Source organism: Zootoca vivipara, chromosome 16 (assembly GCF_963506605.1).
Source record: "Zootoca vivipara chromosome 16, rZooViv1.1, whole genome shotgun sequence".
Classification (NCBI taxonomy): Eukaryota; Metazoa; Chordata; class Lepidosauria; order Squamata; family Lacertidae; genus Zootoca; species Zootoca vivipara.
In genome coordinates, this window is record NC_083291.1 from 38,413,639 (window position 1) to 38,441,220 (window position 27,582).

The window sequence follows — 27,582 nt, forward strand, 5'->3', positions numbered from 1 at the left end:
GTGCAATAGGATTCATTACAATGGAAAATGGGGCAGTCCACCACTTACTAGGCAGCCCTCGGGGCGCCTGCCTGTCCTGTGGACAGCTGAGACAACCGCGAGGGCCCCAGTCCTGGCTATCAGCAGCAGCAGCAGCAAACAAAGGTGTGAGATAAATGATAATGCCTGCAAGAAGGGAGGAGGGGACACGGGCCCAGTGGGAGGCTTGGTGGGACTGACATGGCCTGTACACCCCCACACCCAAGCAATAAACTTTTTATCATGGTCAAGTGCAGAATATTCTTCTGTAATGCAGAATCTAAATTGCTCTCACATAAACTCTGCTATCATTTGAAGTTTTTTTGGGGGGGGGAGGTGTAAAAGGGAGCCAAAGAAGTATCTAATCCTCCAGGTGACAAAGAAAAATCTAAAAAAATGTTTAGAGTTTCTATTAAAGGTCTACAAAAACAACGCACACGCCTTTCCCCAACCAACGTGGCACCTCACTCTCTTAATTCAAGTACCTCCCTAAAAAGTTTCCAGTTTGTCTGCCTCTGGCCCTGTGCACCTCTTGTTGCCACTCCCAGAGCATCAATAACAAATGCCAATCTGTACTCTTCTTTCCTAGACTAAAAGGAGACTAGAAAAAAACTTGACTCCCTTGTTTGCAAAACAAAAGGCCTCTATATATACAGAAATAAAACAGGCTTATTCCCATGTGATAACTTGAATTACCATTATGTACAAAAAGAGAAGGAAGAAACATCAAAATCAGGAATCTACAGGCACGTAATTTTAGAATCTCCTGGTCTGGAGCTTTTCCATTACTTTTCCAGGCTAGATAATTAAGGAGCTCTTCACACACTTTTTAAAAAAAGGGCTAAGGTGCTGTATCCTTCCCCCCACCCCCATGAACAGGCAAGAGACTCCTCCACCCACGCTATGATACACACGCTGCAATTGAGCTGCACTGCTCACCATTTGTGCCCATAGTGAAAACCACATCTCTTTGCAATGTACCAGTTGTTGCCAGTTGCAGAGAGGAGGGAAAAAAGGAGGTTGCATGGGAGAGTAATGGCTCAAGGAAGAGTGAGACAAACAGACTCACTTTCTCCAGAGAAGAAGTTGTGGCTGGTGCCTTGGGAGATGTCATTGTGAAGACGGGGAATGAGGCCAACTGTGGCCCCATCTGGAACCTGGAGGAAAGAGGAAGGACAGTAAACAAGAAGGTGAGAAATTGTTCAGGTGGGAGATGGATTCCCAGTTCCATGAATCTCCTGCCAGAAGCAAAACTGGACTACAACTCCCATCAACCTTGACCACTTGCCATTCTATCTGGTGCTAATTGGAACTGGAGTCTGGAGGGCACCACATTGGCTCCCCAACTCCATACCCCTCTGTCAGGGTTTGTTGTGAGTACTCTTGAGTAATGACCGTCCACATGCTTGTCTTTCAGACGTTTTTATTGGTGCACATTATTTACAGTGTAACGGATTGCTCATTTCATGTCTACCCACTCAAGTCAGATTCCTGCACTACCCCCTTCCGCGTTCAGGGCCAGCATAAAAGCCTCGGAACTGAGAAGCGCCTCCCTTTCCTCCTCCTTCTCAATTCCGGCGTCGGGGGGACGGGTCTTCTGTCTGACCTATTCCTGTGCACTCTTTCCGCCTCCCTCTCTTCCTGCCTATGGAGCAGGGGCTCTTTGATGTTGCCAGAGCCCTAGCACTCCCTCTCCGTTTCCTGACTCACCTCTTCAGACCCCTCGCTCACATGACTACTTGGAGACGGGCTGCTTCTGATGAGGGGGGAGGGTTCTCTATAATCCCTCCCCCTTACACCCTCCCTCCCAACTTCTACCACTCAGCTGCATCCCACCCAACCCCATACCTTGTAATGTTGTAGAGTGTTGAGTCTCTTCCATTGGTTCTGTGTGATGGAGGTCAGATCCTCATCAGAAAGCGTCAGGTGGCCAGCAACGCCTGAGCGCCACTCTGAGGAAAGGAAGAGTGGCAGGTGAGGGTCTCCTCCTTCCACCCCCTGCCCCAAATCTCCCCAGCAAGCCCAGGACAACTTCATGTGGGCCTCTCTCAAAATGAACTAAACATCCTCAACAGGTTTTGGTCCTTCCTTATCCAAAGGAAGACCCACAGATTAGGGTGGGGGTGGTGGGGAGTGGGGAATGGAGGAGACTCCTTACCCAAGTCAAGGGAGTGCACCGAGGGGCGCTGGGAGAAAGGGACGCCTTTGTAGACCTGGTCCAGTATTTTCTCCTTCACTTGGGTGATGGTGTCTGTGTCAAGGACACGAGCGGGGATGCGCTGAGTCTCACCAGCACCCCCTGGGCCGCCCCCCCGCACCAGGACAGTCAGGTTGAGGGGCCGATACTCCACGTCTTCTCTCAGCAGCCGCCCATCGTTCAGTGTCCGTTTGGCCTTGCCTGTCACAGCATCCACTGGGCCCTTGTCCACCTGGTACTTAATGGCACGGAAGAGCATGTACAGGGGCTCACCAGCCACCTCCTTCATGGGAGAACACAGGGGAGGAGGGGAAGGAATGAGAAGGAAGAGTCATACAGTCCCTGCACTGCTACCCACTTAACAACCCCACACCTGCACAGCTAGAAGCAGGAGCCTCAGAATCTTACATCTTTCTACCGGACCCACCATCAGGGCAGTGTACATTTTTGGAAATTCCAAGCAAAGTGGCAAAGAAGCACAGCTAGGGGTGCTGGCCACTTAATTCAGTTCTCAAGTGAAGCTTGAGAGAAAGATCCAATGCACTGAGACGTTTTCTTACATACATTTCCTATGAAAGCTGATGTAGCGTCATGGCTAGAGTGTCACACAAGACTTAATAAGACCCAGATTCCTATTCATCCACAGGCATTTACAGACCGGCCTTGGGCCAGTCACTCTCTTGCTCGGCCCAACCTCCCTCACAGGGCTGCTGAGAAAAGGGGCAGGAAAATCACACGTGCCTCTTCAAGCAGCATAAAAATGCAATGAATGAATGAATACCGGTATAATCACTCGCACAAGGTGGATTGTACTCCACTCTGAATTTAAGTATGTTTGGATAAGGTTCTCTGGACTGTTCTGCCTTCAGCATCAAAATGTCTTAGGCATGCCCTGGACTAGCTGTGGGACGAGAGAGCCTGATAAAAAAGTGTACCCCTATGAAGCCTCAACAAGCCACAGGACTAGGCAAGAACAGTAAGCAGGGGAGTGAGCACTTGTAGAAAAATGGGGGGGGCAAGTTTTGTTCCCCCACCTTCAGCCATACCTCCCCCTCCTGGCTGCACCTCCCACCTTAGACGCAGAAGGCAAAATCCAGACAGGCTTTACAACTTACCCTGAGATAGGAGTAGAGGCAGATGGACATCCAGTTGGTCAGCAGTTTCTCTACCATGGTCTCTGTCCTGCAGGACAGTTGAGGAGCTAAGTAGAGTTGCTAGCTTCCCCCCTCTCCCCTCATGCCAAGGTATGCTACCAGCTGCAGCATAAGATGGTGACAGCAATCCTTTGCCCACAGTTTTAAATTCAAAACTCTGTTCTGCATAGCAAATGTAGGGTTAAGTAGAGTGGAACCTCGGTTTACAAACACCTCGGTTTACGAATTTTCGGTTTACGAACGCTGCGGACCCATCTGGAACGGATTAATTCACTTTCCATTACTTTCAATGGGAAAGTTCGCTTCAGTTTATGAACGCTTCAGTTTATGAACAGACTTCCGGAACCAATTACACACATGCTTCGGGTTAAGTACGCTTCAGGTTGAGTACTCCGCGGACCCGTCTGGAACGGATTATTCCACTATCCATTACTTTCAATGGGAAAGTTCACTTCAGTTTATGAACGCTTCAGTTTAAGTACTCCGCGGACCATCTAGAACAGATTAATCCACTTTCCATTACTTTCAATGGGAAAGTTCGCTTCAGTTTATGAACAGACTTCTGGAACCAATTGTGTTCATAAACCGAGGTACCACTGTAAAAACTTAAGATGAATACTTTTTTGAAAACAGGTACTGAGGGCCCTTCTGATGGAAAGTAAGTTTAAGTGTTGCTGTTTATAAGAACACCAGGACAGTCTCTCAAAGTATACAGAATGCTTAAACCTAGTTCAAGGAACTGCTTTCTGTTTAGAAGTATAAAAATTTGCTGTTTTAATATAAAGCAGCAATGCTCCTCAACTCTAGCTTATTTCAGCATGTTTGTGGTTTGAGGCATTCCAGTTTAAGCATTAATTACCTTGTGGACATAGAACACCAGCAAAATATAACAGGTTTTTTTTGGGGGGGAAGGGCATTGCATTCTTCATTTCTGGCAGCAAGCCAGGGGGATTAACTCTGGCCAGGCAAAATAAAAATTCTTGCCAGTTGGCAACCCTCACCCACTGTGAAAGCATCCACCCCCCCAGGGGGAGGAGTGGAAGAAGGCACCTATGGGGACTTCTTGGAACAAGGACATCTTTCCCCACCTCCACAATGCCCCATCCTGAACACAGCATGGCGGCTCTCTGCAACACCAGGGCCTACCTGCGAAGCATGAGCTTGGCATTGCGGGTGACGCAGTGGGCAGCAAGATCACTCAGCAGAGTCTGCATGATGTCTGTAAGATACTCCAGGCGCCCATGAAGAGCCATTGAGAGCAGGGATGCTGCATGACATCGATCCCGCTGGGAGAAGGTAGGCTGGGCCTCCAGAGTTCGGATTAACTGGGAACAGCAAGGGAAGACTCTCGTCACCTCTGCCAGAATCCTCACACTACAGTACAACTTGTCCAGTCCTACTTCCCCAGAGCAGGAAACAGAACTCGGGGCAGATGTTGTGTGTCTTCTTCATGCATTCATACAGCTAAACAAAACCCCTAAAGCATGCATGGGTACACACCCACCCACCCCTATGGTAAAGTGTGGCCCTCCAGGTCCTGCTGGACTACAGCTCCCATCCTTCCTGACCATTGGGCCATGCTGGCTGTGGATGATGGGAGTTGGAATCTAGCACCACTTGGAGAGTGCTAGGTTCCCCATCCCTGAACAAGGAGGTGCCAGACTGCAACCCTCAGAGGTTATCAGCACACATTTACATGGTCTAAATGCAGGAGGAGCCTTTCAGAAGCAGCTCCTCTCGAAATGAAATCTTTCCATACTGTATCTCCACCTACTGTTCAGTACAACTAGAATTGTGCTCCTTAGGGCTCTCCCTCTCCCTCTCTCTCATCTGGAAATTTAAAAGGGTACACTGCTGCTGATCTCCCATGCAATAACCTTGCATTCATATGCATTCTCACACACAAAACCCCCAAAAAACTCCCCCCACTCCCTATCCAAGTATGCCATAGGACTGACCTCCTAGCTCAGCCACTTTCTGGAACCTCCCCCTTATTCCCCCAGATCACCCACCGTCAGCAGGAAGACTTTGCTGTTCAGCAGATTGGAGAGCTGCCCCAGGCCCTGCTCCACTGTGGCACGGCGCCCCTCGGGCAGATCCAGCGTACGCCGCAATGGCACGTCGCCCTGAGCCGGGAAGAAGACGCGCTGGGTGTAGGTGTTGTAGTCCAGGAATGGGATCCCTGAACCCTCCAGCTCCCCACTGAGGTCAGTCATTTCCGTCATCAGGTCTGAAGCAAGCAGGGGGTTGTGTTGGGAGGCGGGTGGGAAAGCAAGAATGAAGAGAGGGGTGGAGAAGAAAAGCAAAAGAAAAGAGTCATCAACACACAACCATTAGATTAGGAGAAAAGATCCCTGTTTGATTGAATTTTTTACCCAAATACGTAGCTGTTAGCGATTCTCAGCAAACATCCTTCTGCAATTCATCTCAAAACAGCTTCCTTTATGAAATACTGGAAATGTATCCATTCAGGAAATACCCTTCAAACTCCCTCTCACTTAGGCTCTGTTCTTGTGCATCATCATCAATCAATCAATCAATCAATCAATCAATCATTACACAGCCACAGACTCACATCAGTCCCAGTCAGCACAACCAATGGGTCAGAGGTGAAGGAAGATCAACAACATCTGAAGGGCTACTGGCTCCCCAACTCCTGGCTTGCAAAAGCCCAGCACTCAGAAATTAGGCAAGTGAAATTTGTCTCACCACCTCCCTCCATGCCACCTGCTTAATTTCTGTGCCCCAGGCTGCTGCTTATAATTACGAGAGCAGGATTATTACAAGGGGGTGGGGGGAGGGATAACACAACCTTATTCCTAGCCCTCCGTATCATTCAGGTATCATTCAGAAAAGCTTAGTTTCACTTCCCCCACTCTCCTCGAGCTGTTCCTTCGTCTATTTCATGCCACTGCTCTCCTGCCTGTGGCTCAAACTCAACTCCTCCCTTCTCCATACTTGCTCCCCCCCCAATCCCATACCAGTGAATTCCTTGCGGCACTGGTCCCCAACGCTGCTCTCCATGCTCTCAAGCTGCACCAGCACTTTCTTGTAGTCCCGTAGGGCTTGCTTGCTCTTTCGCCTGCCAGGATGAAGGGAGGAGCAACTCAGTTTTTACAGAAGCAAGGATTTTTTTGGGGTGAAAGGAAACAAGGCAACTTTTCACCCCCTTTGCACACCCCTCCCCCTGAAACATCGTAATGTTGATACCTATACATGAGGATGAGCAACAGCACTACAAAAGCCAGAACGGCTGCCCCCACACCCAGCCCAATTTGGGCTTCTGGCGGGAAACGGGAGGGTGGCTCAGTGTCATAGCGAACTCGGCCAAGATCCAGGCGCAAGTTTCCCATCTGCACCTGTAAAGTAACAACGACAATACAGAAAGATGAGAGGTGGCCGGATTTGTCTGTAGCAGCAAAACAGCAAAGTCGTGTGGCGCCTTAAAAACTTACAAATATACTGGGGCGCAAGTCTTTGTGAATCAAAGTCCAGTTCAAATGATCACCTGAAATCTCCTTTGCCCTGTTCATCCTCCTGCCAGATGTGTTTAATACTCCCCCCTCATCATCTGTGACCACTGGGCATGCTGACTGGGCTGATGCGAGTTGGGAGTCCAACAATATATAAAGAAGCCTGCAGATCTAATTGTATACAGCAGGAGATTCCATACTTTTCAAAGACAAAACCTAACCCTAAAACAGTTGCTCCTAGAAGAACTGTGAATAAACCTCAGCTTGCACTGGTTGTTCTCTCCTCTTTGTTTCCTGACAAGTCTCCCGCAATCGACTGAAAAGTTCTGACCTACCACTTAATCCAGAGGCACAGTGAAGCATAAGATTGGGGCATGATAGCCAGCAAGTTTCTACAAGCTTTTAGCCTACTTAAGGGGAATGTGTTTGCTTCAGTGTGTTTTGACCTGCTGAATCCAAATCTGTCTGTATCTGACCAATGCATTTTACTCTCTGCCCAGGGTAGCCACACAGAGTGTAGACACAAACTCTTGCTGTTGTTGCCACACTGCTTAACCTGTTTTGATGACATTTTGAAGGCAAGCCTAATAATTAACCCAAAGCTTTTTAGATGCCTAAGTTGGGAGGGGGGGTGGAATCACAAAATGGCAGCCACTTAAAAAAAATATTTTGGGCAAACTATTTACAAAATATGATATGAAACCAATTGTAGGACATTAAACGAGGCATAGTTTGGTGTGTAAACCAACCTTCTGTGACACTGGGATGTTGAGAAAATGGACATTTAAAATCCCAAAAGCCTTACATCTAAAATAAAATTGAAATATATACTCTATTTTGTAATCTGAACAAGGAAAGGTAAAGAGCTACAAAAACAGCACATGATGTTACATTAAAACAATTCCTAGCTGGTTTTTGTATCTGCTTTACACCAGCATGTTAATTTTTTGAAGATATAGGAGAGCCAAAAATAAAAGGACCTATTTTATAGCAACAAAAACTGTTTCATTCCTTGAAGTTTTCAGATAATTTAAACCAGTCAAAGGGGGGAAAAAACTGAAGGAATGTTACATGCACATAAAAAATGGACAGAAACAGGTAAAAAATGCATTTCTGAGCACTGATCCCACACAGGGCATGGCCTGCAAGTCTGCAAAAGCAGCCCACCACCTCTGGGTCAGGGTTTAGCAATCCTGATCCCAGTCATCAACCAAGTGACTTTTAGTTGGAGCAGGAAAAGGAAGGACGCATAAGCAGGACCTCACAACTCCATTCACTATCTCCTTAATACCTTTGCACTCACAGTAAGGCCACATAAAGGATTCTAAATTTTATCTCGATCACTAAGTACATATTTACACTACACAAACCAGTTTAAGCCACTCCCTCTCCTCGGGGAATTGTTTGTTACAGGGTAGAGATCTCCAACAACAACCTACCAGGAAAAAGCCACGGCAACGCCAGTTAACACAGGCATAAAACCTATATAGCATTACTGTGGAGGCCTTTGATTCCTGTTACACACTCTATGGGTGGAGTGGGAAACTTGACTCTGGTAGCTACTAATTTGTCATTATGCAAACTACAAGGGTGTGAGCTTATATATGCACTTTAAACAAGTTACATTCTTAGTAAGAGAGAGAGAGGTTTGCCTGATAAAATCTAAGCCACTGAGGAGGTCTTTCCAAAGTTTCAAGGGAGGAAGAATGACATGGGGAATCACAAAGAGGTTAACTCCTGCATGGAGCGCACCTCTCCCTTCCCTGCAACCTACTCACAATGAACTCTGGGAGCACAGAGGAAGCATTAAGTGGCTGTGGGGGCTGCAGTGGGGGTTCACAGTACAAATGGGTCAGTGTTAGGGTCTTGACAGTGCAGATGCTGTTGCCAATGATGACCCTCACTTCATTCTTGCTCATGCCAAGGGTCAAGCCTTCTCCCTGCAGGGCAGCAAAAAGAGAGAAAGAGGCAAAAGGTGAATTTCCCTGTGGGTACACACAAGTTGAAGCAGCGCTGCAGGCTAGCATAACCCCATATCCCCTTTGCTTCCAAGCTGGACACTGTAATACAAGCCCAAAACCTTCTGATCTCACCATCAGGCATAAAGACAGACCTAGCCAATTTCCCAAGAGCTCATCAAGAGCAGGAGAAAACAAGGCAATAACTTCACATGCTAATAGCTAAAGAAACGACACTAGGCATTCACAGTTTGCGACCCATCAAGCCAAATGCAGCCATCCGGTGATGCCATAAATCTACCCGTTTTGCTGCCTGCATAAGACTGGCCACCCCCTCCACAAAAACACCATCAAAAGGAGGGGGGCTGAGCGGACAGCTGGCCACCAAGATAGGGCTGTTGGGCTGTGAGCTCAAAAAGTAGACTGAAGGTTGTGAATGCATGAATTGCAGTAATGTTTTCTAAACTTTTGATACCCAGGGCACAATTTTTTTCCAAATTAGTATAATTAATACTTATTTATACTAGATTTATACTAATTCAGAAAATAATTGTGCCCCAGGTATCAAAAGTTTAGAAAACGTTGCTGCAATTCATGCATTCCCAATCTGCAGTCTACTAGTATTAATTAGTATTAAAAATAGATATTATCCGTATACAGTGGTACCTCTGGTTATGAACTTAATTCATTCCAGAGGTCCGTTCTTAACCTGAAACAGTTCTTAACCTGAAGCACCACTTTAGCTAATGGGGCCTCCCGCTGCCGCCGCGCTGCTAGCGTGTGTGTGTGTGTGTATACACACAAACATACACACACAAACATATACTTTACATACACAGTTCCCGTAGCAATTATTATTATTTTATTTATTAAATTTCTATACCACCCTTCATCTGAGGATCACAGGGTGGTTTACAATTTAAAAACACAAATATACATAACACATAGAAGAGTTTGGATAGGATTGTTATACTTCAAAAAGCTGGGTTTTTAAAAAGTTTTGCACAAAGTTGTTGATTTTTTTGTTTTGCAAAATCAGGTACAAAAATGAAGTTTTTGAACTTTTTTAAACGAAATTCACCAAAATCTACACTTGCCATGTGTCCGGATTTTCCCGGACATTTCAGCAATTAATGTCCAAACGCTGTTTCCGACGAGCGAATCCTGGCAATGTCCTGGAAATTGTAGATGTATGGCAACCCTATAACCGACCGGTAGTAAAAAAAGAACCCAATAATATGGCCACTCACCTCTATGTCCAAGACATTGCCAGGTTTAAGACTGAAAGGACGTCCAGTTGAATCCCGCCCAGGCCAGCGCAGGTGGGGATTAGGCTTGTAGGAGAAATTCTGGCCTCCACTGGCATTGCTGAAGGGGACATGGAGTCCATCCAACTCAAAACGAAGATGTCGGAAGCGGGCATTGGGTGGCACAGCAGGTGATGGGCAGAGGAGAAGGGTGGACGAATTGGCGCAACAAGGCTCCCAGCACTGTGGGGATGCAAGAAGGGAGAGGGAGGGAGTGAGAGACCCCTGAATTGTAATTCACAAGCCAAAGCACTCCTTTCCTCCCTGCACTCACCTCCAACATATTTCCCACCTCAGCACAGGGACGGGGTGGAGCTGGGGTCAGTGGGATGTCGCAGGCTCTTTTCTCCCGGCTACGTCCACTTGCCATCTCCTCTGGCTCCAGGATGGCTTTGATGAGGGGCTGCTGCACCACATCCAAATTTGTCCCTTTCACATAGATGATCCGCCCGCCCCTGGAGAAACACAGCATCCAGGAAGGTGAGAAGTGGCTTAAGCAGTGGAGGGCGGAGGGCATGCCACTCATGAGTTTGACACAGGCACTACAGTCACAGGAACATACGAGCGGCCCTGATGGTTCAGACCAGAGGCCCCAACAGATTCCCATGGGAAGTTCACAGCTGCAGGGGTCCACGTATGACCCTACTTTTGCTTTGCCTCCATTTCCTCTTCAGGTGCCTGGCTCCCTTAAACATTTCTGTCCTTCCCCCTGCTGCTCCTTATGCCTAATAATAATAATAATTTATTATTTGTACCCCGCCCAGCTGGCTGGGTTTCCCCAGCCACTCTGAGCAGCTTCCAACAGAGATTAAAAATACATTAAAACATCAAACATTAAAAACTTCCCTAAACAGGGCTGCCTTCAGATGTCTTCTAAACATCAGATAGTTGTTTATCTCTTTGACATCTGATGGGAGGGCATTCCACAGGGTGGGTGCCACTACTAAGAAGGCCCTCTGCCTGGTTCCCTGTAACTTGGCTTCTCACACTGAGGGAACTGCCAGAAAGCCCTCAGCTCTGGATCTCTGTGTCCGGGTAGAACAATGGTATGGTATGTCCCTCCCAAAACATCTACTCACATCCATATTTCACTCTCTTCAAAACTTAACCTTTGAGTTATTCCTTTACTGATTCTTCTTGAGTTAAAGGAAGCCCAGGGACCCACAGCAACATTTGCAAACATTCAGCCTGAAACCCCTGAAACCGCTTTCAGAATTTAGCACCAAACTAGACAGAACATCATTCACGTTTTAGCCCTTGCTTAGCTGATTAAAAATAAAAAATAGCCAGCACATTCATGCATGCATGCATATTGATTTGCACTGGGACTGTAATGTCTCCCCCCACCCCACCCCACCCCAATTCAATACATTTGGTTATAAAAATGAAGATGGCAAGACCAGTCTCTCCTTGTAGAAGGGGAAGATTTAAGAAAACCACAGATATTTGCATTGTGGTATATGCATACATCATTTAAAAACAAAGTAAGCTTGGTCTTTTTGCAGAACTACAGTTTTTAACTACAGCAAACTCATGTAGATTTAATTGACTGATGAATCAATAACTTCTTTAACTGGGTGGCAGCCCTGATCATTCCCGCTCCCCTACATTCTTGTTACCCATGGAAGCTGGTGAGTGGGGAAGCCGCAGTGAGTTGGGGGTTGGGTGTGTAATGGAAGGTCTTGCCCCGCAGCTGGCGCTCTGCCCCTTCATACTGGACCCAGACAGACACCTCTTGTGGCTTGAGGCTAGCACTGGTACGACAAATGATGGCTCTTGGTTGCACAGGCTCCTCGCTGTTGGGAGAACAAAGATGTCAAGTGAAGGCTTGAGGCGAGACTAGTGGAGAAAAAAAGAGGAGGAGGAAGGGCAAAGTCAGGGGGCGATGAAAAAAGCCACACCACTTACAGAATACAGGGCAGCACCCCTACGTAGGCAGCAATCTCAGTGCCTGTCAGAAGTTCCTCCCCAGTGATGGTGACTCGAGTGCCCCCAGCCATGGGGCCAAGCTGGGGGTGCAGATCAAGAAGGGTGGGGTCCTGAAGAAAGAAGCACCCATTAGGCCTGTGGATAGGGGTTAGGTTCGCATATCATACTTAACTTTATGCGTACAGGCAGGAGGTTGCTGCCACAAGCCTCCTCCCTTCACCTTTCCACACCCCCCCCCAAGTGACCTGGAGGAAGACTTCAGCAGCTTTCAGTTTTGCTCTTCAAAGGCCTTGTCTTGTTGCCTGAACAAGGGGTTGTGGCTTATGACCAGATCTGGTCAGTTTCAAAACAAGCGAACTCCTAATTGTGATTTCTGAAGCTGGCTTGTTAAAACTAACCAGAGTCTGGCAGGGGTGCCAACTTGAATAAAATATTGGGGGGGGGGCAGGTAAGCTCCACCTCGCATAATCAACCACAAGACATGGTGCATGCACACAATTTGAATGGCAATGCCCACCCACTTTGCGGGTGCCTGGCTCCCTCAAAAATTTTATTGGGGGGTGGCGAAGGGACCTAGGGCCCCTAGGAGCCGGTTCCTATGAACCAGAGTCCTGGGTTTGGGCAACATGACAAGTCAAGATTCAGTGAAAATGGGAGAGGGGGTGGGAAGCTGCCATAATCCGCCTTCCAGCTGCAAGGGGAGAAAGGGAAGTGGGAGAGAAGGACCTGAGCTTAAGGCTCGCAGAGGCTCCTTCCTGCTCATGGACATCTTGCTAAACCATGGCTTAAATGGGACATGCTTGTGTGTGTTCCCAACATCTGACTTCTCCCTCCCATTCCCCTCCCAAGTAGTTAGTGACATGGAAGAAGTTTACAGTGCTATGGAACCACTAGGAGCAAATACGCTTATCTCTGCCCTGGTCCCCCAGTTCCAAGCTAGAGTATTTCCTTAGACCCATCCCTTGGGCATCTACCGGTCCTCTGTAAGATACTGACCTGATAAGTGAAGTGAGTCTCAGAAACCCCTGGCGGACGGTCTCCTACAGTGACCTGAACAGGGCCAGATAAGCCTCGCTTTCCAGGAGAAACATGACATACAATCCTGTAGAGAACAGCAGAAAGGCCCTGTCATGAAGGAGCCTGCCAAAGTCCATGGCAGACATTTTGAAGAGCAAGGACAAAAGTGATAGAGCCAGTGGGCCAGAAGAGGAAGAAGAAGCAAAACACGGCACTAAGGAGATCATCCCAGAAACTCAACTATTTCTGCTTGCCTGATGGAATGATCTCCCCTTTTCTCCCCTATGTGCTGTTCTGGGGGGTTCTCCCAACCCTGCAGAGTGAATTTGGGGGAGGTGTGAGCGAAGCCCCACTGCACTAGCTAGAGTCCTTGTACTGGCTTCTGGAAACAGAACCGGGTAGTTGAAACTGACTGAACAAGTCTACTCTGAGTAAAACTTAGTGGAATACCACCCATTATGTTTTTCAGTTCCTGTGCCTAGTGTGTTTGACTTGAATATGAGAGGCCAGCTCCCTTGTAACACTAGAATTCAATGCCTTCCAATAAAAGTGACAGGCAACAAGTTCAGGACAGACAACAACATGTAAATTAATTTATGGAATTTGCTGCCACAAGATGCATTGGGTGGCACTACCTTGGTAGGCATTACAAGAGGATTAGAAAAAAATCATAGGATAGATGAATAAAGGCCTCTGTTTGGAAGCTCCCGATTCAAAAGTATCAAACCACCATGTGTCAGTTGCTAGGGAAAGGGCTACTGCTTCTATGCCCTCCTGGCCGCTGCGGGAAGAAACAAGATGCTAAACCTTGTAGTGAATTATGATGTGTAAGTTGGCTTGATTCACTTTTGTACACAGTCCTGAATAAGGAAAGGAGGGCAAGAAATATTTTAAATAGATAAAGCAGGCTACTGGCTCAGACTTCTCACATTTAATGAAAACCAGTAGAATGCTACACAGTAAACATTCAATAACACATGCAACTGATATAGCTCGCCAGGCATCATAGCAAATAAAACTGATATGCAAACCAGTGAAACAAAACAGGTTCCTCAGCTGCAACTCTCTTGGTGGGAATTGGTTGCTCTCTGTAGCCCTTAATAAAAAGCTGGTTCTCAATGTTTTACACTGGAGAGCCACGCCCTTCTCCCAGGCCTCCTTACCTAGTAGAAACCAGATACTGAGCTTGATCCGGGATGCACGGCAGTCCAGCGACAGTCACCGTTTTGGCCACATCCTCAAAGCGACGGCCAAGGTTGGATCCCGTCACTGTGAGAGTCAGGCCCCCCTCCAAGGGTGCAGTGATGGGGTGAATCTAGAAAACAGGAATCTTCTATTAGCACCATTTATGTATTGCCCAGTTCTTTGGGCAGCTTATAAATAATAAAAATCATGAGGATAAAAAACAACCAGTTTTTTTTACAATTCAGCATAAAAACATCTAAAAAAACAACATAAAGAAAAACACAGCGTCATTATAAATATACAACTGACCTAAAATTCAGTGGATTCAGCAACTTACAACTGAAAAGCCTGGGGTGGATGCTATGGGAAAGTCTTCACCCAGCCCCAAAAAGACTACAAGGCCTGGCAAACCTGTGTGGGGAGGGCATTCTGAGAAGGCCCCCTTTCCCAGTGGTCACCCATTACACATCATTTAGTAGTAGCTCCCAGGCTGGGCATTATAGAACCAAACCAAGTCCTCCCTGCTCCAGATTGGACTAAAAGATACAAAAAGCACTGGCAGAGACTAATGGTTTACTACAAGAGTTCTCTCAGGCAATAACCTAGTCTACCAGATATATGACAGACTGGGAAGGAAATAGATGTACACACACAAAGAACAGGCTGAGGCCTAGTTTCCATTGAGTTGGTATTAAGTGGACAACTTCAGACTGCAGGCCAAGGGTCACATATCTGAATACTCACAGCACACATACTCTTGCTCACAGAAAACTAGATGTCAGGATAAAAGCTACACCACGACCCTTCTCCCTGACATGTCCGTTTTCTACATTTAGAAAAACTTTTTCTATGGAGGAGCATTCAGTGGTGTGCAATATCAGCAATCTGAACAGGACAAGCACTGGTACTATTCATTTCATAAATTTTATATGCTGCTTGATTGTGGAAAAACAAAAACCTCAAAGTCATTTACAAAATGGTCTCAGTTTTTTGTCTAAGTTAGCAGAAGTGGGTCCTTGTCAGCTTCCTAGCTCAAGTTCTATACAAAAACTTCCCAAGAAATGGACTAGCAGTTAGCCAGAGTAGCAGGCCTAACTGTGCAGATTCTCACCGAGTGGATGACGGGTGATGGGCAAGCAGCTACATCAGTTCTGGATGGGCACAGGTCCTCATAGATGCAGCTGGGCACATCTCCTAGCTGGCACCAAACGCAGCGGAAATGCTGGGGAGCAGCCTTGCAGCGGCTGCAGTCAGAACGGCCGGCAGAACAGTTGTACAAAGTCACTGGAGAAGGAGGCAAGAAGGTAAGCAGTGAATATCAGATTCAAGTCATACTGTTAATGCTGCCTTTTCCAGACCAGCAACAGTTCATTCCTAACCCAGGGAAGGCAGGAAAGTGAAAGACTGCAAGGCCTTGAGCAACTCAAGGGTAGTGGTGGGACATATCCAGGGTTTAGTATACCCTGTCCTGATTTTTTTTTAAGAAATTGCACCAAGAAAACCTGAATTATGCAGCCAGTATCAACTATGCAATTTATTTGCTTGTTCTGCATAATCATTTACACGGGGTTTACTATTTTGCCTGATTTCTTCTGGTTTTGTTATGGTGGGGAAGGGCACAGTGTTGCACAGGGCACTGAAGGTGCATCTCCAACCACTGAAAACCTTACCACCCCCAGGTCAAGCTTTCAAGGCTCTGTGCATAATTGTTTAAGCATCTTTCTGCAGCTGTAAGGGTTAGAAGCCTGCATTCTTCCTTTTGAAATTAAAAAAAACACCAGGGGATTTCATGAAACTGAATCTTGCACCCAGTGCCACATTCTGCACTCCCTGTTGAATTGTGGCACACACAAAGGCACAACCACAACATTATATATATATATACATATAAAATCCAACCTCCACAGGTCATCATCCCTTACCATGCAGGTCTCCATGGCTGTCAAGGCGCTGGTCTTCCCCTATCATGATGTAGAGAGGGACATGTAGCTCAGGGGCAGGCTGTGTGTAGATATATGCCTGGGGCAGGCACTGCACACGACGGGATGTGCCCCTGTCCCCTTCTTCCAGGGATGCTGGAACCACAACTGGGGTTCCCTCCACTTCCAGTACACAGGAGAGTGTCACTGGGGCCTGAGGATGAGGACAGGGTGAGACAGGGCCCTGCATGCCACACCTGCCGCCTCCTTCTCCAGTCCTCCCCCAAAGTCTGCTCACTCTTAGTCCTGCTCTGCCTGCCCTTTCGTTTGCCAGTCCTAACACAGAGGGGCAATGCCAACCACATTTGTCATCGCAAGCTGAAGCCCCTCAGAGGACAGCAAAGGCATCATTTGCATACAAATAACTGGTATGTATGTTGCTGCAGCTACTTTAATTTTTATTTATTTATTGCATTTACCTGGAAGCTATACGCCGGCTCCCTCGGCCAATAATGCGAGATGAGCGCGCAACCCCAGAGTCGGTCACGACTGGACCTAATGGTCAGGGGTCCCTTTACCTTTACCTTTATGTTGCTGCAGCTACTTTAATTTTTATTTATTGCATTTATATCCCACCTTTTCCCTCTAAGGAGCTTAAGGTGGCATACAGGGTTATCCCCCTCCTCATTTAATCCCCACAGCAACCCTGTGAGACAGGCCAGGCTTAAAATATTAAAATAGCATTCAAGCACACGCCTTCAGATTCCTAGCTCATTTGCAAGACCAATCTGAAACATGTTCAAACTTCCACAGTTCCTCACAAAATCTTGGGAATAACATTCTGCAGAGGAGCTGGGGGAACCAGTGAGCCTCCAGATGTGGCTCAACTGCAGCTCCCATCATGCCCGGCTATTATGTGTGATGGCTGCAGTTGATGGGAATTGTAGTGGAACAACATCTGGAAGGCCACCAGCTCCTCATCCCTAGGGTATGGATTCCCCCTAAAAGTTATGAACATGCATACAAAAATGACAGTTCCTTGGGTACTTAAGACGTGGCAGACTCAAGTGCATTTTAACTTTGAAATGAAGAGCCCCTTGTGTCCCAAGAGGTCTTCTCAAGCCCTATTTTCTTTCACACACAGACACACCAGTAGCTTCTAGGACTTTTAATCTCTTCACTTACCACCAACAAGTGCAGATTCCAGGCTACCAGGTTCAGTGGCATTTTTACACCAACAGGAATCAGGTGGGTCTCACCAATGCCCCCCACACTGGGGCAGGCAGCTGGACCATGGGGCTCTTCAGAAGATAACTAGGAGACACAAAGGTCTTAGTTGCAGATACATTTCTCCCATACTTCCCCCCACCAACATAATTTATTCTAGAAAGTAAGGGGGGGACCTGCTATACAGTTACTCACCTTCTGATTGTACACAAGCGCCTCTCCTCCATCTGGGCAGGGCCCTCCAGGGACACAGCGGTGACTAGATGGGCACCAATGACACATCCAGGGGCTGTCCACACATGTCCCACATCTATGGGAGAAGGGGGGGGGGTTCAAAGGAAAAGGACCTTTAACCAGGACCGTATCTGGACAGCAAGTTCAGAAAGGATGGTGAAACGTTAAATTTTTTTTTTACAAACAAGCAAGAGTGGGCTTCAAAGTGTCAGGAGAGATCTTCAAAACTAGGGGAGAGGTTCAGTGAGACTGTTTTCAACAGAGAATGGGGCATTAGATCTCTGCTTTGCCCTTGCTCAAAAACAGAATAATTTGTGTAAAACAAGCAATTATATGCATGTGCTTAAAGGTAAAGGTAAAGGGACCCCTGACCATTAGGTCCAGTCGTGACCGACTCTGGGGTTGCGCGCTCATCTCGCATTATTGGTCGAGGGAGCCGGCGTACAGCTTCCAGTTCATGTGGCCAGCATGACAAAGCCGCTTCTGGCAAACCAGAGCAGCACACGGAAACGCCGTTTACCTTCCCGCTATAGCGGTTCCTATTTATCTACTTGCACTTTGTCGTGCTTTCGAACTGCTAGGTTGGCAGGAGCTGGGACCAAGCAACAGGAGCTCACCCCATCACAGGGATTCGAACTGCCGACCTTCTGATCAGCAAGCCCTAGGCTCAGTGGTTTAACCCACAGCGCCACCTGGCTTATGCTTAATTTGCATAATTCATAGGAAAGTTCCAGAATTCAGTTTTCCTTAGTGCAGAATTTCAATCTTTTTGTACAAAGAGTGAACACAGTTTAAGCTTCTTGCTAGCTATGGCAAGTTCTACTATACCGCCTCCAATCTCCCACCCTCACAAAAAATCATACAGATGCTTCTCAATATCCAACCTGCAGCCGCCCCCCCTCCCCAATGCCCTCGTCCCCACTCAACATTCGCTCACGGGGTGGCATCAGCAAGTTGGCTCACAGCATTGCAGTCATAGAAGGAAAATCCCACGGACGCCACCACTACATCCTGGAACATCAAGGCTAACGCCACAGTCACATGATCTGAGGAGGGGAAAAGCCCGGTAAGAAACTTTCCTCCTACTTAACACATAATGCAAGATGAGTGGCTACCTCCACGCACCCTCTGAACAGCATCAGCATGCATGCACACCAATGGCCTCTTGACTTTCCCCACTATTTAGGCGATTCTGGTGAAGACCCTTCGGAGATTATCTCTTGGTCTAGGCCAGAAGCATTCAACGGTTGCTGGGTAACAGATAAGCATTTTCTCAGGTGGTTTTATAGTTTTGAGAATAGGCAAAGCCACGATGCCCGAAGCTAAAAAGAACCCTCAAAGGACGTGTGCCTGTGACTGCCTTCCATTACAGTGATAAAAATATAATACAGTAAATGACCAAGTCAGAGTTCTTATCAAGGTGTTTGGCAAACCTGTGTCTGGGCTGCACCACTTCAGTCAGCAAGTTGAGATTCCGTAGGGAAAAAAACCCTCCACAGAGAAAACTAGAATGTCAGGGACTAGCACACTTGTCCTTGAGTTTTCTACGTGGAGCTTCTTTTGCTCCAACCTGTAGCCTGAAGTGGCAGATCCAGGCTACCACCTGATGTGAGAACTAGGCCTTGGTCTAGGCCAGGCCATAGCTGCCAAGTTTTCCCTTTTCTCGTGAGGAAGCCTATTCAGCATAAGGGAAAATCCCTTAAAAAAAGGGATAACTTGGCAGCTATGGGCCAGGCATCCCCAAACTTTGGCCCTCCAGATGTTTTCGACTACAATTTCCATCTTCCCTGACCACTGGTCTTGTTAGATAGGGATCATGGGAGTTGAGGGCCAAAACATCTGGAGGGCTGCAGTTTGGGGATGCCTGGTCTAGGCATAAGAACTGGCCCCACGTTTTCCAAAAGGTTTTTGGGATTGTTTTAAGCATCTAAAACTATTTGGGGGGCGGGCGGGTATAGTTAAGCCTCCATTTGAGTCCATGGATGGTCTAGAACAGGCATCCCCAAACTGCGGCCCTCCAGATGTTTTGGCCTACAACTCCCATGATCCCTAGCTATCAGGACCAGTGGTCAGGGATGATGGGAATTGTAGTCCAAAACATCTGGAGGGCTGAAGTTTGGGGATGCCTGGTCTAGAATGTGGGGCACTGTAAATACATTCACACAAGAAAGGGGAGACACACTTCCTCCCTACAACCCCCTGGCAAAAGCAACAGGACGGGATTTGAAGCATGGCACTCACAGCAAAGCCTCCACATGCCTCTGAGCATGAACTCCCAGAGGTTTATCAAGGCCTTGCCAGAAGAATCAACAGTTGGGCTTGATACTTTGCAAAAGTGCAGCTCCCCCACTGCCTGCTGGAAAACAGAATAGCACCAGGAAATAATTCCCCACAGTAATCCTACTATGACTCCTAGAGCACATGTCAAGGTCAGTCCACATAGATTAATTACTTAAGATATTTTAGCGCACACACCCTTTTTTTGCATATGAAGATCCTTTTTCTTTTTAAAAAGGAGGGATATCAAGCAATGTCTTTCTCAGTTTTACAAATGTATGTAACTTCATAATTCTACTCTACTTTAATGATTGTCAGCACTAAGTCAAAGTGGAAGCAGCAAACAATAAACAGATTGCCAACTTTTCAAGGGAGGGCTACTGCTGGGCTTTTAAGAGGAACTTGATCAGCAGACATTCAACAAGTTCATCTACATACTTCAAAAAGCTTCATCTGCTAGTTGCTGAAGATCAAGCTGCCGTTTTACAGGCACAGCAGCAGGGATTACTTGAAATGTTGACAATCCTAGCGATAGCTATTCTGGAGAAATCAGAGACAAGCTACATATTAAGCATGTTTTCCACCAAATTGGGCCAATTTTATTTTCCAACGAAGAATAGCCACACAGGGCCCCCCCTGATCAAGGGCATGCCCCTCATCTGTATCGCGGTATTATTATTATTCATTAAATTTATATGCCGCCCTTCTTCCGAAGATGCCGTCCCACTGAAAACCATCCCTCTTCTGGAGGTAATAATTGTTGTAAGGGGTACAATATTGCAAGGTCAGGCATACTTTCCTGGCTCACCTTTGCCCTCTTGGGTGGGTGGCACCTGCTGGGGAACAGGCGAGAGGCAGCGAACCCAGGAGTCTTGCAGGTGTGCTTGGCTGTCTTGGCTCCCGAAGGCACAGTGATATTGCTCTCCCTCTGCCAGTGCAGGAAGACGAGGGACCAACATGGAGACCTGGGCAGAGCAGGAGACACATCGTATTATAGGAATGTAGCTTAATTGGCTGGGCCACTTTTTTGTAGTTTATTTTTTTATTATCTTAATATTAAATTTTCCTTAAGTTATTTTTAGGAGGACTGTATGAGCAGTTTTGAAAATAAAAGCAGATCCCTTTCTTAAGTAAATTAATGTTTGGTGAGCCAACGTTTGGTGATCCCTCTCAGGCACGGGGTGAGTGTGGTAGCAGCTAGGGATCAATCTTTGCCAGAACTTGATGAACACAAGGAAAGGAATCCCCAGGCATCAATGTCAATATACATGCTATGAGCAATGTGTGTTTGAGGAAAACCTAGGTGACGCTGAGATGCTTCATTCCACACATATGATTATTAAGAGGGTAACATGTGAATAACCACCTGATCCAAATCACAATCAACCCAGGTTTCAACCTTTGACCCTCCACATTCACCTCTGTCTGTTCTTCTCGGCTCTGATTGGCTGGTGACATCTGTTCCACTCTCAAACATTGGCTCTCAGCTCCATAGCTCCAAAGCCAGTGATTGGCCATCTCATGGCGCTCACACTCCAACTTCCGGGTACACCTGCCAATCAGCCAAATATATTAGAGACCGAGAAAAAGAGGGTGTGGCCCTTTAATTTGAAATAAAGCACACCCTGCTAGCTCTCATCAGAGACCCACCTACTCTGCAGAACACACCAACCACAGAAGGGGTCTTGGGCACGCAGGCAGGAGGCACAGTCCTGGAAGTGAGGGCATTCGGAGACAGGGACCTTGGAGACCTGGGTTGGAAAAAGGCAAGTCACACATCATACAGTATACTCAAAAACCACCACCATCAGTAGAATCTAGGCTACTTTGCATCCATTTTTGCATCGGCCTCTACAAATTTCAGATATATTCAGGACAGAATAGTTTTAGGCCAAGGGCAAGGGGGTGGTAGAGAAAAGGTCTCAATAAGGAAAAGGATGGTTAAAACAGGAGTGGAGTTTGAGGGCGCAGGAAGTCTGGCACTACAGGTCACCCTTACTATCTTATCTTACTACTCCAGACAACACCAATGGACTAAGCTAAATATGATACAGGAAAAGAAATATCTTGTAAGTTAAAATTTCTTTCAGAGTAGCACTCAACTTTGTACCATACAATCTGAAGAAAAACCAGAGTATGTCACCATAGGTCCTAAAAGCCACTTTTGTACCTCACGATGTCTGGACAGTTTTATCCTAAAGTATCTCCTACTATAAAAAAATTCCTTCAGTAGCACCTTAAAGACCAACTAAGTTTTTATTTTGGTATGAGCTTTCGTGTGCATGCACACTTCATCAGATACCAGGTATCTTAAGAAGTGTGCATGCACACGAAAGCTCATACCAAAATAAAAACTTAGTTGGTCTTTAAGGTGCTACTGAAGGAATTTTTTAATTTTGCTTCGACTCAGACCAACACGGCTACCTACGTGTAACTATCTCCTACTATGTTTCGTTAACTGTGTTGTGTTCTGATCCATGCATACAATGCCCTTTTTCTATGCCAATAAAGGAGATTAATTGTTATAAACTCTGTACCATCTCATAATCTAGTAACGGGCTTAGATTACCTCTGAGCGCATAACAAAGTTTTTTGCACAAGGCAGCACAGCAAGTTTTCAACATGAAAAGAACTTATGGGGGGAGGCGGTCTATGAAAACTCAACAAAAGCAGATACAACGCAGAACTTTCCTGCATCCAAACTGAGGATGACAAACAGCAGTACTGTAGAATTGAAGGGAGAAGGGGATTGTGCCCCATGACTACTCACACACCTGGGAGGTCGTCATCACATACAGGTGGGCCCCACTGCCATCCAGTAGCAGGTCAGGACTGACTGGGGAACGCTGGCCAGTGGGAACAGTGCTGTAGACTTCTGCCACGGTGCCATTCAGGTAAACCTAGACAGATGAGTAAGGGCTATCAGTGCCTATTAAAAAGTTGTTTAGGAAGCACATGACAACAAGGAGGTCTCTGAGGCTAAGCACCTCTGGAAATAGTCTACATAGGTTAACACCCTATGTAGGTCCTTGTACTTACATATTCTTCCTCCTCAAATTCCACCGCTGACAACAGTCAGAAAAAAAGGATCCTGTTTTGGATCAACGCTGCTCACACTTTGGGGAAGTGGTTTCTAATGTGGTGTCCTCCAGGTATCGCTGGACTGCAACTCCCACCACCCTGACTATGAGGCAATTAGGGAATTGGGAGTTCAGCAACATCTGGAGGACCAGGGGTTCCTCAAAGCAACATGTTATAAGCAACATTGGGTTACCACTGAAAACAGAAGCCCCAGGTAGAGACTCTGGACCTGTGATGGCTGGAGAAGAGGGGAAGGGTAGCACCATGTTGCTATCCTACCTAGCTCTGCCTTGGGTTCTGTGTGGCTTTGCTTTTTCTTCTTCTATTGGTCCCGATTCCATATGCCAAGTAAGGGCATTTTGAGAAGCATGGTTAACTGGAAGAAGAGATTTTATCCTGTTCTCTGGGACTGAGATGCTCTGGGGAAATGGAACAATAAACCTTTAAAATAAAAGCCATTTAAGGCAAAAATGTTCCAAGGCCTATCCAAAAAGTTACTTATGCAAATCTATTTATGCACAGGTAGTTCTTTTGCATTCATTGGCTTTGTTTTCGAGGCTTGTTTTGCAGCCAGTACCTGCTTCTGTGTTTGTGTGTGTGTACATAACTTAGATGTTATAGGGAAATGGTAGAAGGGCACCTTAGAAAGGAACTGGTAGGCAGATATGAGCAAAATAAAAATCCAGCTGATGCCCCTGCCCCATCCCATGGTAACAAAACCTATAAATAAAAGTTTGCTTCCCTTTAATGGCACCCCAACATCTAATGCCTGAGGCAGCTGCCTCTCCCCAGCTTACTGGGAAGACCAAGCCCTTCTGGTAGAATGAGAAAGACAAAAAGCTCCACTACCACCCAGAAAGAAAGAAAGAAAGAAAGAAAGAAAGAAAGAAAGAAAGAAAGAAAGAAAGAAAGAAAGAAAGAAAGGAAAACATGTTGTCTCTGCCTGCAGGCTTTTAAAGAGATAGGTAAAAGTGATACCGGTATCTAGAATCCAGTACTCTTAACAGAAAAAGAGGGAGCACTTGCTGGATAAGATCTAATAACCAACAAAAGAACATTTAAAGGCTGTAATCTTAAATACACTTGCCTAGGAATAATGCCCATTGAACACAGTTGACTTACTTCTGGGTAAACTTGCATAGGATTGTGCTGTGTATTTGCTGCCTAATAATGACCACTAAACAAATACTAGATAGGAACACCATGGAAAAGTCATTTATTTATTTAAAGCACTTTTCACTCCTTCAGCTTGAAAGGCTCCCAGAGTTGTTTACATAAGACTGCTTACAAAAGAGACCCTGCCCTCTGACTCACAATCCAAGAGACACTGCACAAAAGAAAAAGGGAGGAGGAGGGAGGAGGTAAAAGCATATTCAGGCACTAGTTCTTTGCAAATTTCTACAAAATCAGCAATTATTATATCCATCTTTTGAATGGAAACTCATTTCCACTGGAAGTGGCTTTCTAAGTCCTTCGGGATCTTTTTAACTGGTGACAGCAAGGACTGAACCCAGGAACTTAAGCATACAAGTGATTTCCATGCATAAATCCCTGGGTTCGGCTACAGCCCTTCACACATTCTATGTATTCATCTGGCTGCAGCCTTGCTATGGTGTAGGAATGGGGATGTTGTTGTCCAACCCAATCACTCACCCAGTGTGACTCTAGATTAGGGATTATGGAACTTGCAGTAGTATAGCAACAATCTGAAGGAACACAGGTTCCCCAATTCTGAAATTAGTCTGAAAAATTTAAATTTACCTGCTGCGGAGTTATAGGGCTAATCATCCAGGATTCTGATCTACAGACACTGCAAGATACAGGTGACAAGGCCAGATGGTGGCCATAAATACAGGCTGAAGCTGAATTGGTAGGCAAATGTTGGCTATTACACAGCTCTAGGTGCCCACACACATTCCTGAACATAGATTTCCAGGTGTGTTAAGCATGGCAGGTGTTTCCCTTTGATTGCCAAAGAATGCTAAAGGTGTGTAGCAAGAGATACAATTGTGGAGTAATGGCTGATTTCACAGAGGTTGCAATAGTTTCTGAAAGCACTGATACTCCCTGTTAAAGCAGTTATTTGAAGGAAGTGTCCTTCTGGGGTGTAAAATGGCGAATGTCAACTACTACCTTCTCCCACTCAGCTTCCAAGTGATAGTAATCTTACCTGAATAGGGTTTTTTTTGCAGAAGGCAAACAGATTAGCAGAGATGTGGGCCATGGTTATGCAAGACGGGCCATTGTGTAGAAAACCACGCAGGCAAGAACTCAGGAATGCCAATGGAGCCACAAATGTAGGCACCCCAAGTCAAGTCATATCCTTATCCAGTATTGACATTTTAAAGAGTAACGTACCAAGAGATCCCAGCAAAATTAAAACAAATACCATGTGGGACATTAATCTTCATGGGATAGCTAACTAAGCACAGTGTGGCGGCTACAGAGTTGGACTTTGGGCTCCAATTCCCAATGAAGATCATGGTGTCCCTTCAGGGTCAACCTTTCTCCACCCAACCGACTTCACAGGGTCGTTATGGGATACCGTAGCTCCTTGGAGGGCAGGGGGGATAAAAATGCAATAAAATAATTTTAAGACACTTTAGAGCAGGCATCCCCAAACTTCGGCTCTCCAGATGTTTTGGACTACAATTCCCATCTTCCCCGACCACTGGTCCTGTTAGCTAGGGATCATGGGAGTTGTAGGCCAAAACATCTGGAGGGCTGCAGTTTGGGGATGCCTGCTTTAGAGTAATTTAGCAAAATGAAGGGCGACTTGGGTTAGATTCCACACAAGCCTGATTCAGACTACAGCAGAATTATGCATATTCTTGTATTAAAAATTAGTCAGGTACTGGAATAAATCTTTACTGTATTATTATTTCTTTACTTTGCGAAACCTGTCCTACTCCTTTCAGTTATGGGGAATAATGTATTTATTTAAATAAAAGGATTTCTATACTACTCTCTCGCAAAACATCAGCAACATAAAAAATACAACATAATCGTTCAAATGACTGGCTACTTGAGATAGATTTTAAACAATTGCATTGGCCTGTTGGCATAAAATAATAATGCTGTGTTTATGGTGATAATTATAGACAGTAGGCACTGTAGAATATGAAGGTTAAGAGAACAAAGCCAGGCCCCTGGGCTTACAATCTCAAACGAAACACAAAAACAGAACTATAAAGAAAGGAGCACCAAAGAAGATTGAGAAGAGGCAGAGATCAGAGGTTAAAGCTGGGTTGCATTTAAGCAATAGCTGGTAGCGTTGGTGACAAGGAACTGCATGCAGATGAGTACATGGAATGCTATGCAGCTGAGTGAGCAGGCTGGCAGAGGAGGGGATGGAACCCTTCGTCTCTCCTCCTCATCATCAAAGGTTATTGCGCCTATAAGCCCATATAAACATAAAAACATACAGCATAAAAGCACAAAATTCACAAGGAACACAACAGCAGAAGACCGTACCACGGCCACTCTGTCTCTCCTCTCCTCTGCACGCAGCACAGAAATAAAGGGGGCTGCCCTTCCCAGCACACCGAGCCTAGAAATGCAGCAAGCTGATGGAGTGAACAGAGTTAGTTCTCCATCCCTCAATCTGCCAGCCCCTCTGCAGGCTAGTAATTTTTATGGTCTTATTTGCAAGGCAGGATTAAAGGCTCAGCAGAGGAGATCAGTTTTCAGACACTTGCAGGGAGGGGGCACAGGGAGTTCTAGAAAAAAGGGGCCGAAAAGAGGGAGAAAAGGACACCAGCATGAAGTAAAAACAAGTAGCCCAGATATGTAGAGCAAAGACAATTAAGAGGCAAATAAGGAGAGGGAAGGTAGATAAGAAAGAGCCAAAGAGCCACATTTTTGTTTAAAGAAAAAAACAGAATGCCACATTCAAACTGATCCCAGATGAAAAAAAGGAAAAACAAGAGCAAAACAGATAATGAGAAGGGGTGAGGGGTGGGGAGAAGAATGGGCGCCAGAACTGAGATTTAGGGGAAGGAAGGGGAGAGTGAGAGGACGAAACCAGAAAAGGGCAAAACAGAGAGATGAGGATTAGTCATCAAGCCAAGAAAGTGTAAGAGAATAGACAAATGTGGTTGTTGTTGTGCACAGAGGGAGAGAAAACAAAGGGTAGCACCATTAGGAAGCACGAGTCCAGAAGTTTGGAGAAACTTGGGCAGCCACCCAAGCTCTCTGCCTGCCAGAAACCTCTTTCTGCCCCCAAGTGGGAGAGATCTTGTCTGGGAGGGTCTTGGCTGACATCATGCTACCCTGGAGGGCAGCCAGTGTGGTGTAGTGAGTGATGGGGAGACCTGGGTTCAAATTCCCTGTCAGCTATGAAGTTCACTGGGTAACCTTGGGTCTGTTACTGTGGTCCCTCAGCTAACTGTACCTCATTGGTTCATTGCAATGAAAAAAACAGAAGATCCTTGAAGGAAGGGGAAAAGAAGAAGAAGAAGAAGAAGAAGAAGAAGAAGAAGAAGAAGAAGAAGAAGAAGAAGAAGAAGAAGAAGAAGAAGAAGAAGAAGATTTAGTAAATTTGTACACTGCCCTTCATTCAAAGATCCAAGGGTGGTTCACAACAGAAAAAGACACCGGACACATT

General features: G+C 46.1%; 1 protein-coding gene across 1 annotated transcript in view; it reads right to left on the reverse strand.

Annotated features, from left to right (window-relative positions):
* Positions 1 to 27,582, reverse strand: part of PLXNB3 (plexin B3) — a 56,403-nt gene that overhangs the window by 12,189 nt on the left and 16,632 nt on the right. Inside the window, exons 5-28 of the mRNA XM_035140300.2 lie at positions 22,670 to 22,795; positions 21,546 to 21,646; positions 21,315 to 21,447; positions 20,704 to 20,860; positions 18,556 to 18,664; positions 17,580 to 17,694; positions 17,343 to 17,471; positions 16,161 to 16,371; positions 15,350 to 15,522; positions 14,217 to 14,368; positions 13,033 to 13,138; positions 12,016 to 12,146; positions 11,727 to 11,903; positions 10,382 to 10,562; positions 10,051 to 10,290; positions 8,621 to 8,782; positions 6,580 to 6,728; positions 6,351 to 6,451; positions 5,382 to 5,599; positions 4,516 to 4,694; positions 3,331 to 3,397; positions 2,177 to 2,498; positions 1,867 to 1,970; positions 1,088 to 1,175 (exon numbers count right to left, since the gene is read on the reverse strand). Of these exons, the coding sequence (XP_034996191.2) occupies positions 1,088 to 1,175; positions 1,867 to 1,970; positions 2,177 to 2,498; positions 3,331 to 3,397; positions 4,516 to 4,694; positions 5,382 to 5,599; positions 6,351 to 6,451; positions 6,580 to 6,728; positions 8,621 to 8,782; positions 10,051 to 10,290; positions 10,382 to 10,562; positions 11,727 to 11,903; positions 12,016 to 12,146; positions 13,033 to 13,138; positions 14,217 to 14,368; positions 15,350 to 15,522; positions 16,161 to 16,371; positions 17,343 to 17,471; positions 17,580 to 17,694; positions 18,556 to 18,664; positions 20,704 to 20,860; positions 21,315 to 21,447; positions 21,546 to 21,646; positions 22,670 to 22,795 (3,631 nt within the window). The remainder of the gene's footprint in view (positions 1 to 1,087; positions 1,176 to 1,866; positions 1,971 to 2,176; positions 2,499 to 3,330; positions 3,398 to 4,515; positions 4,695 to 5,381; positions 5,600 to 6,350; positions 6,452 to 6,579; positions 6,729 to 8,620; positions 8,783 to 10,050; positions 10,291 to 10,381; positions 10,563 to 11,726; positions 11,904 to 12,015; positions 12,147 to 13,032; positions 13,139 to 14,216; positions 14,369 to 15,349; positions 15,523 to 16,160; positions 16,372 to 17,342; positions 17,472 to 17,579; positions 17,695 to 18,555; positions 18,665 to 20,703; positions 20,861 to 21,314; positions 21,448 to 21,545; positions 21,647 to 22,669; positions 22,796 to 27,582) is intronic.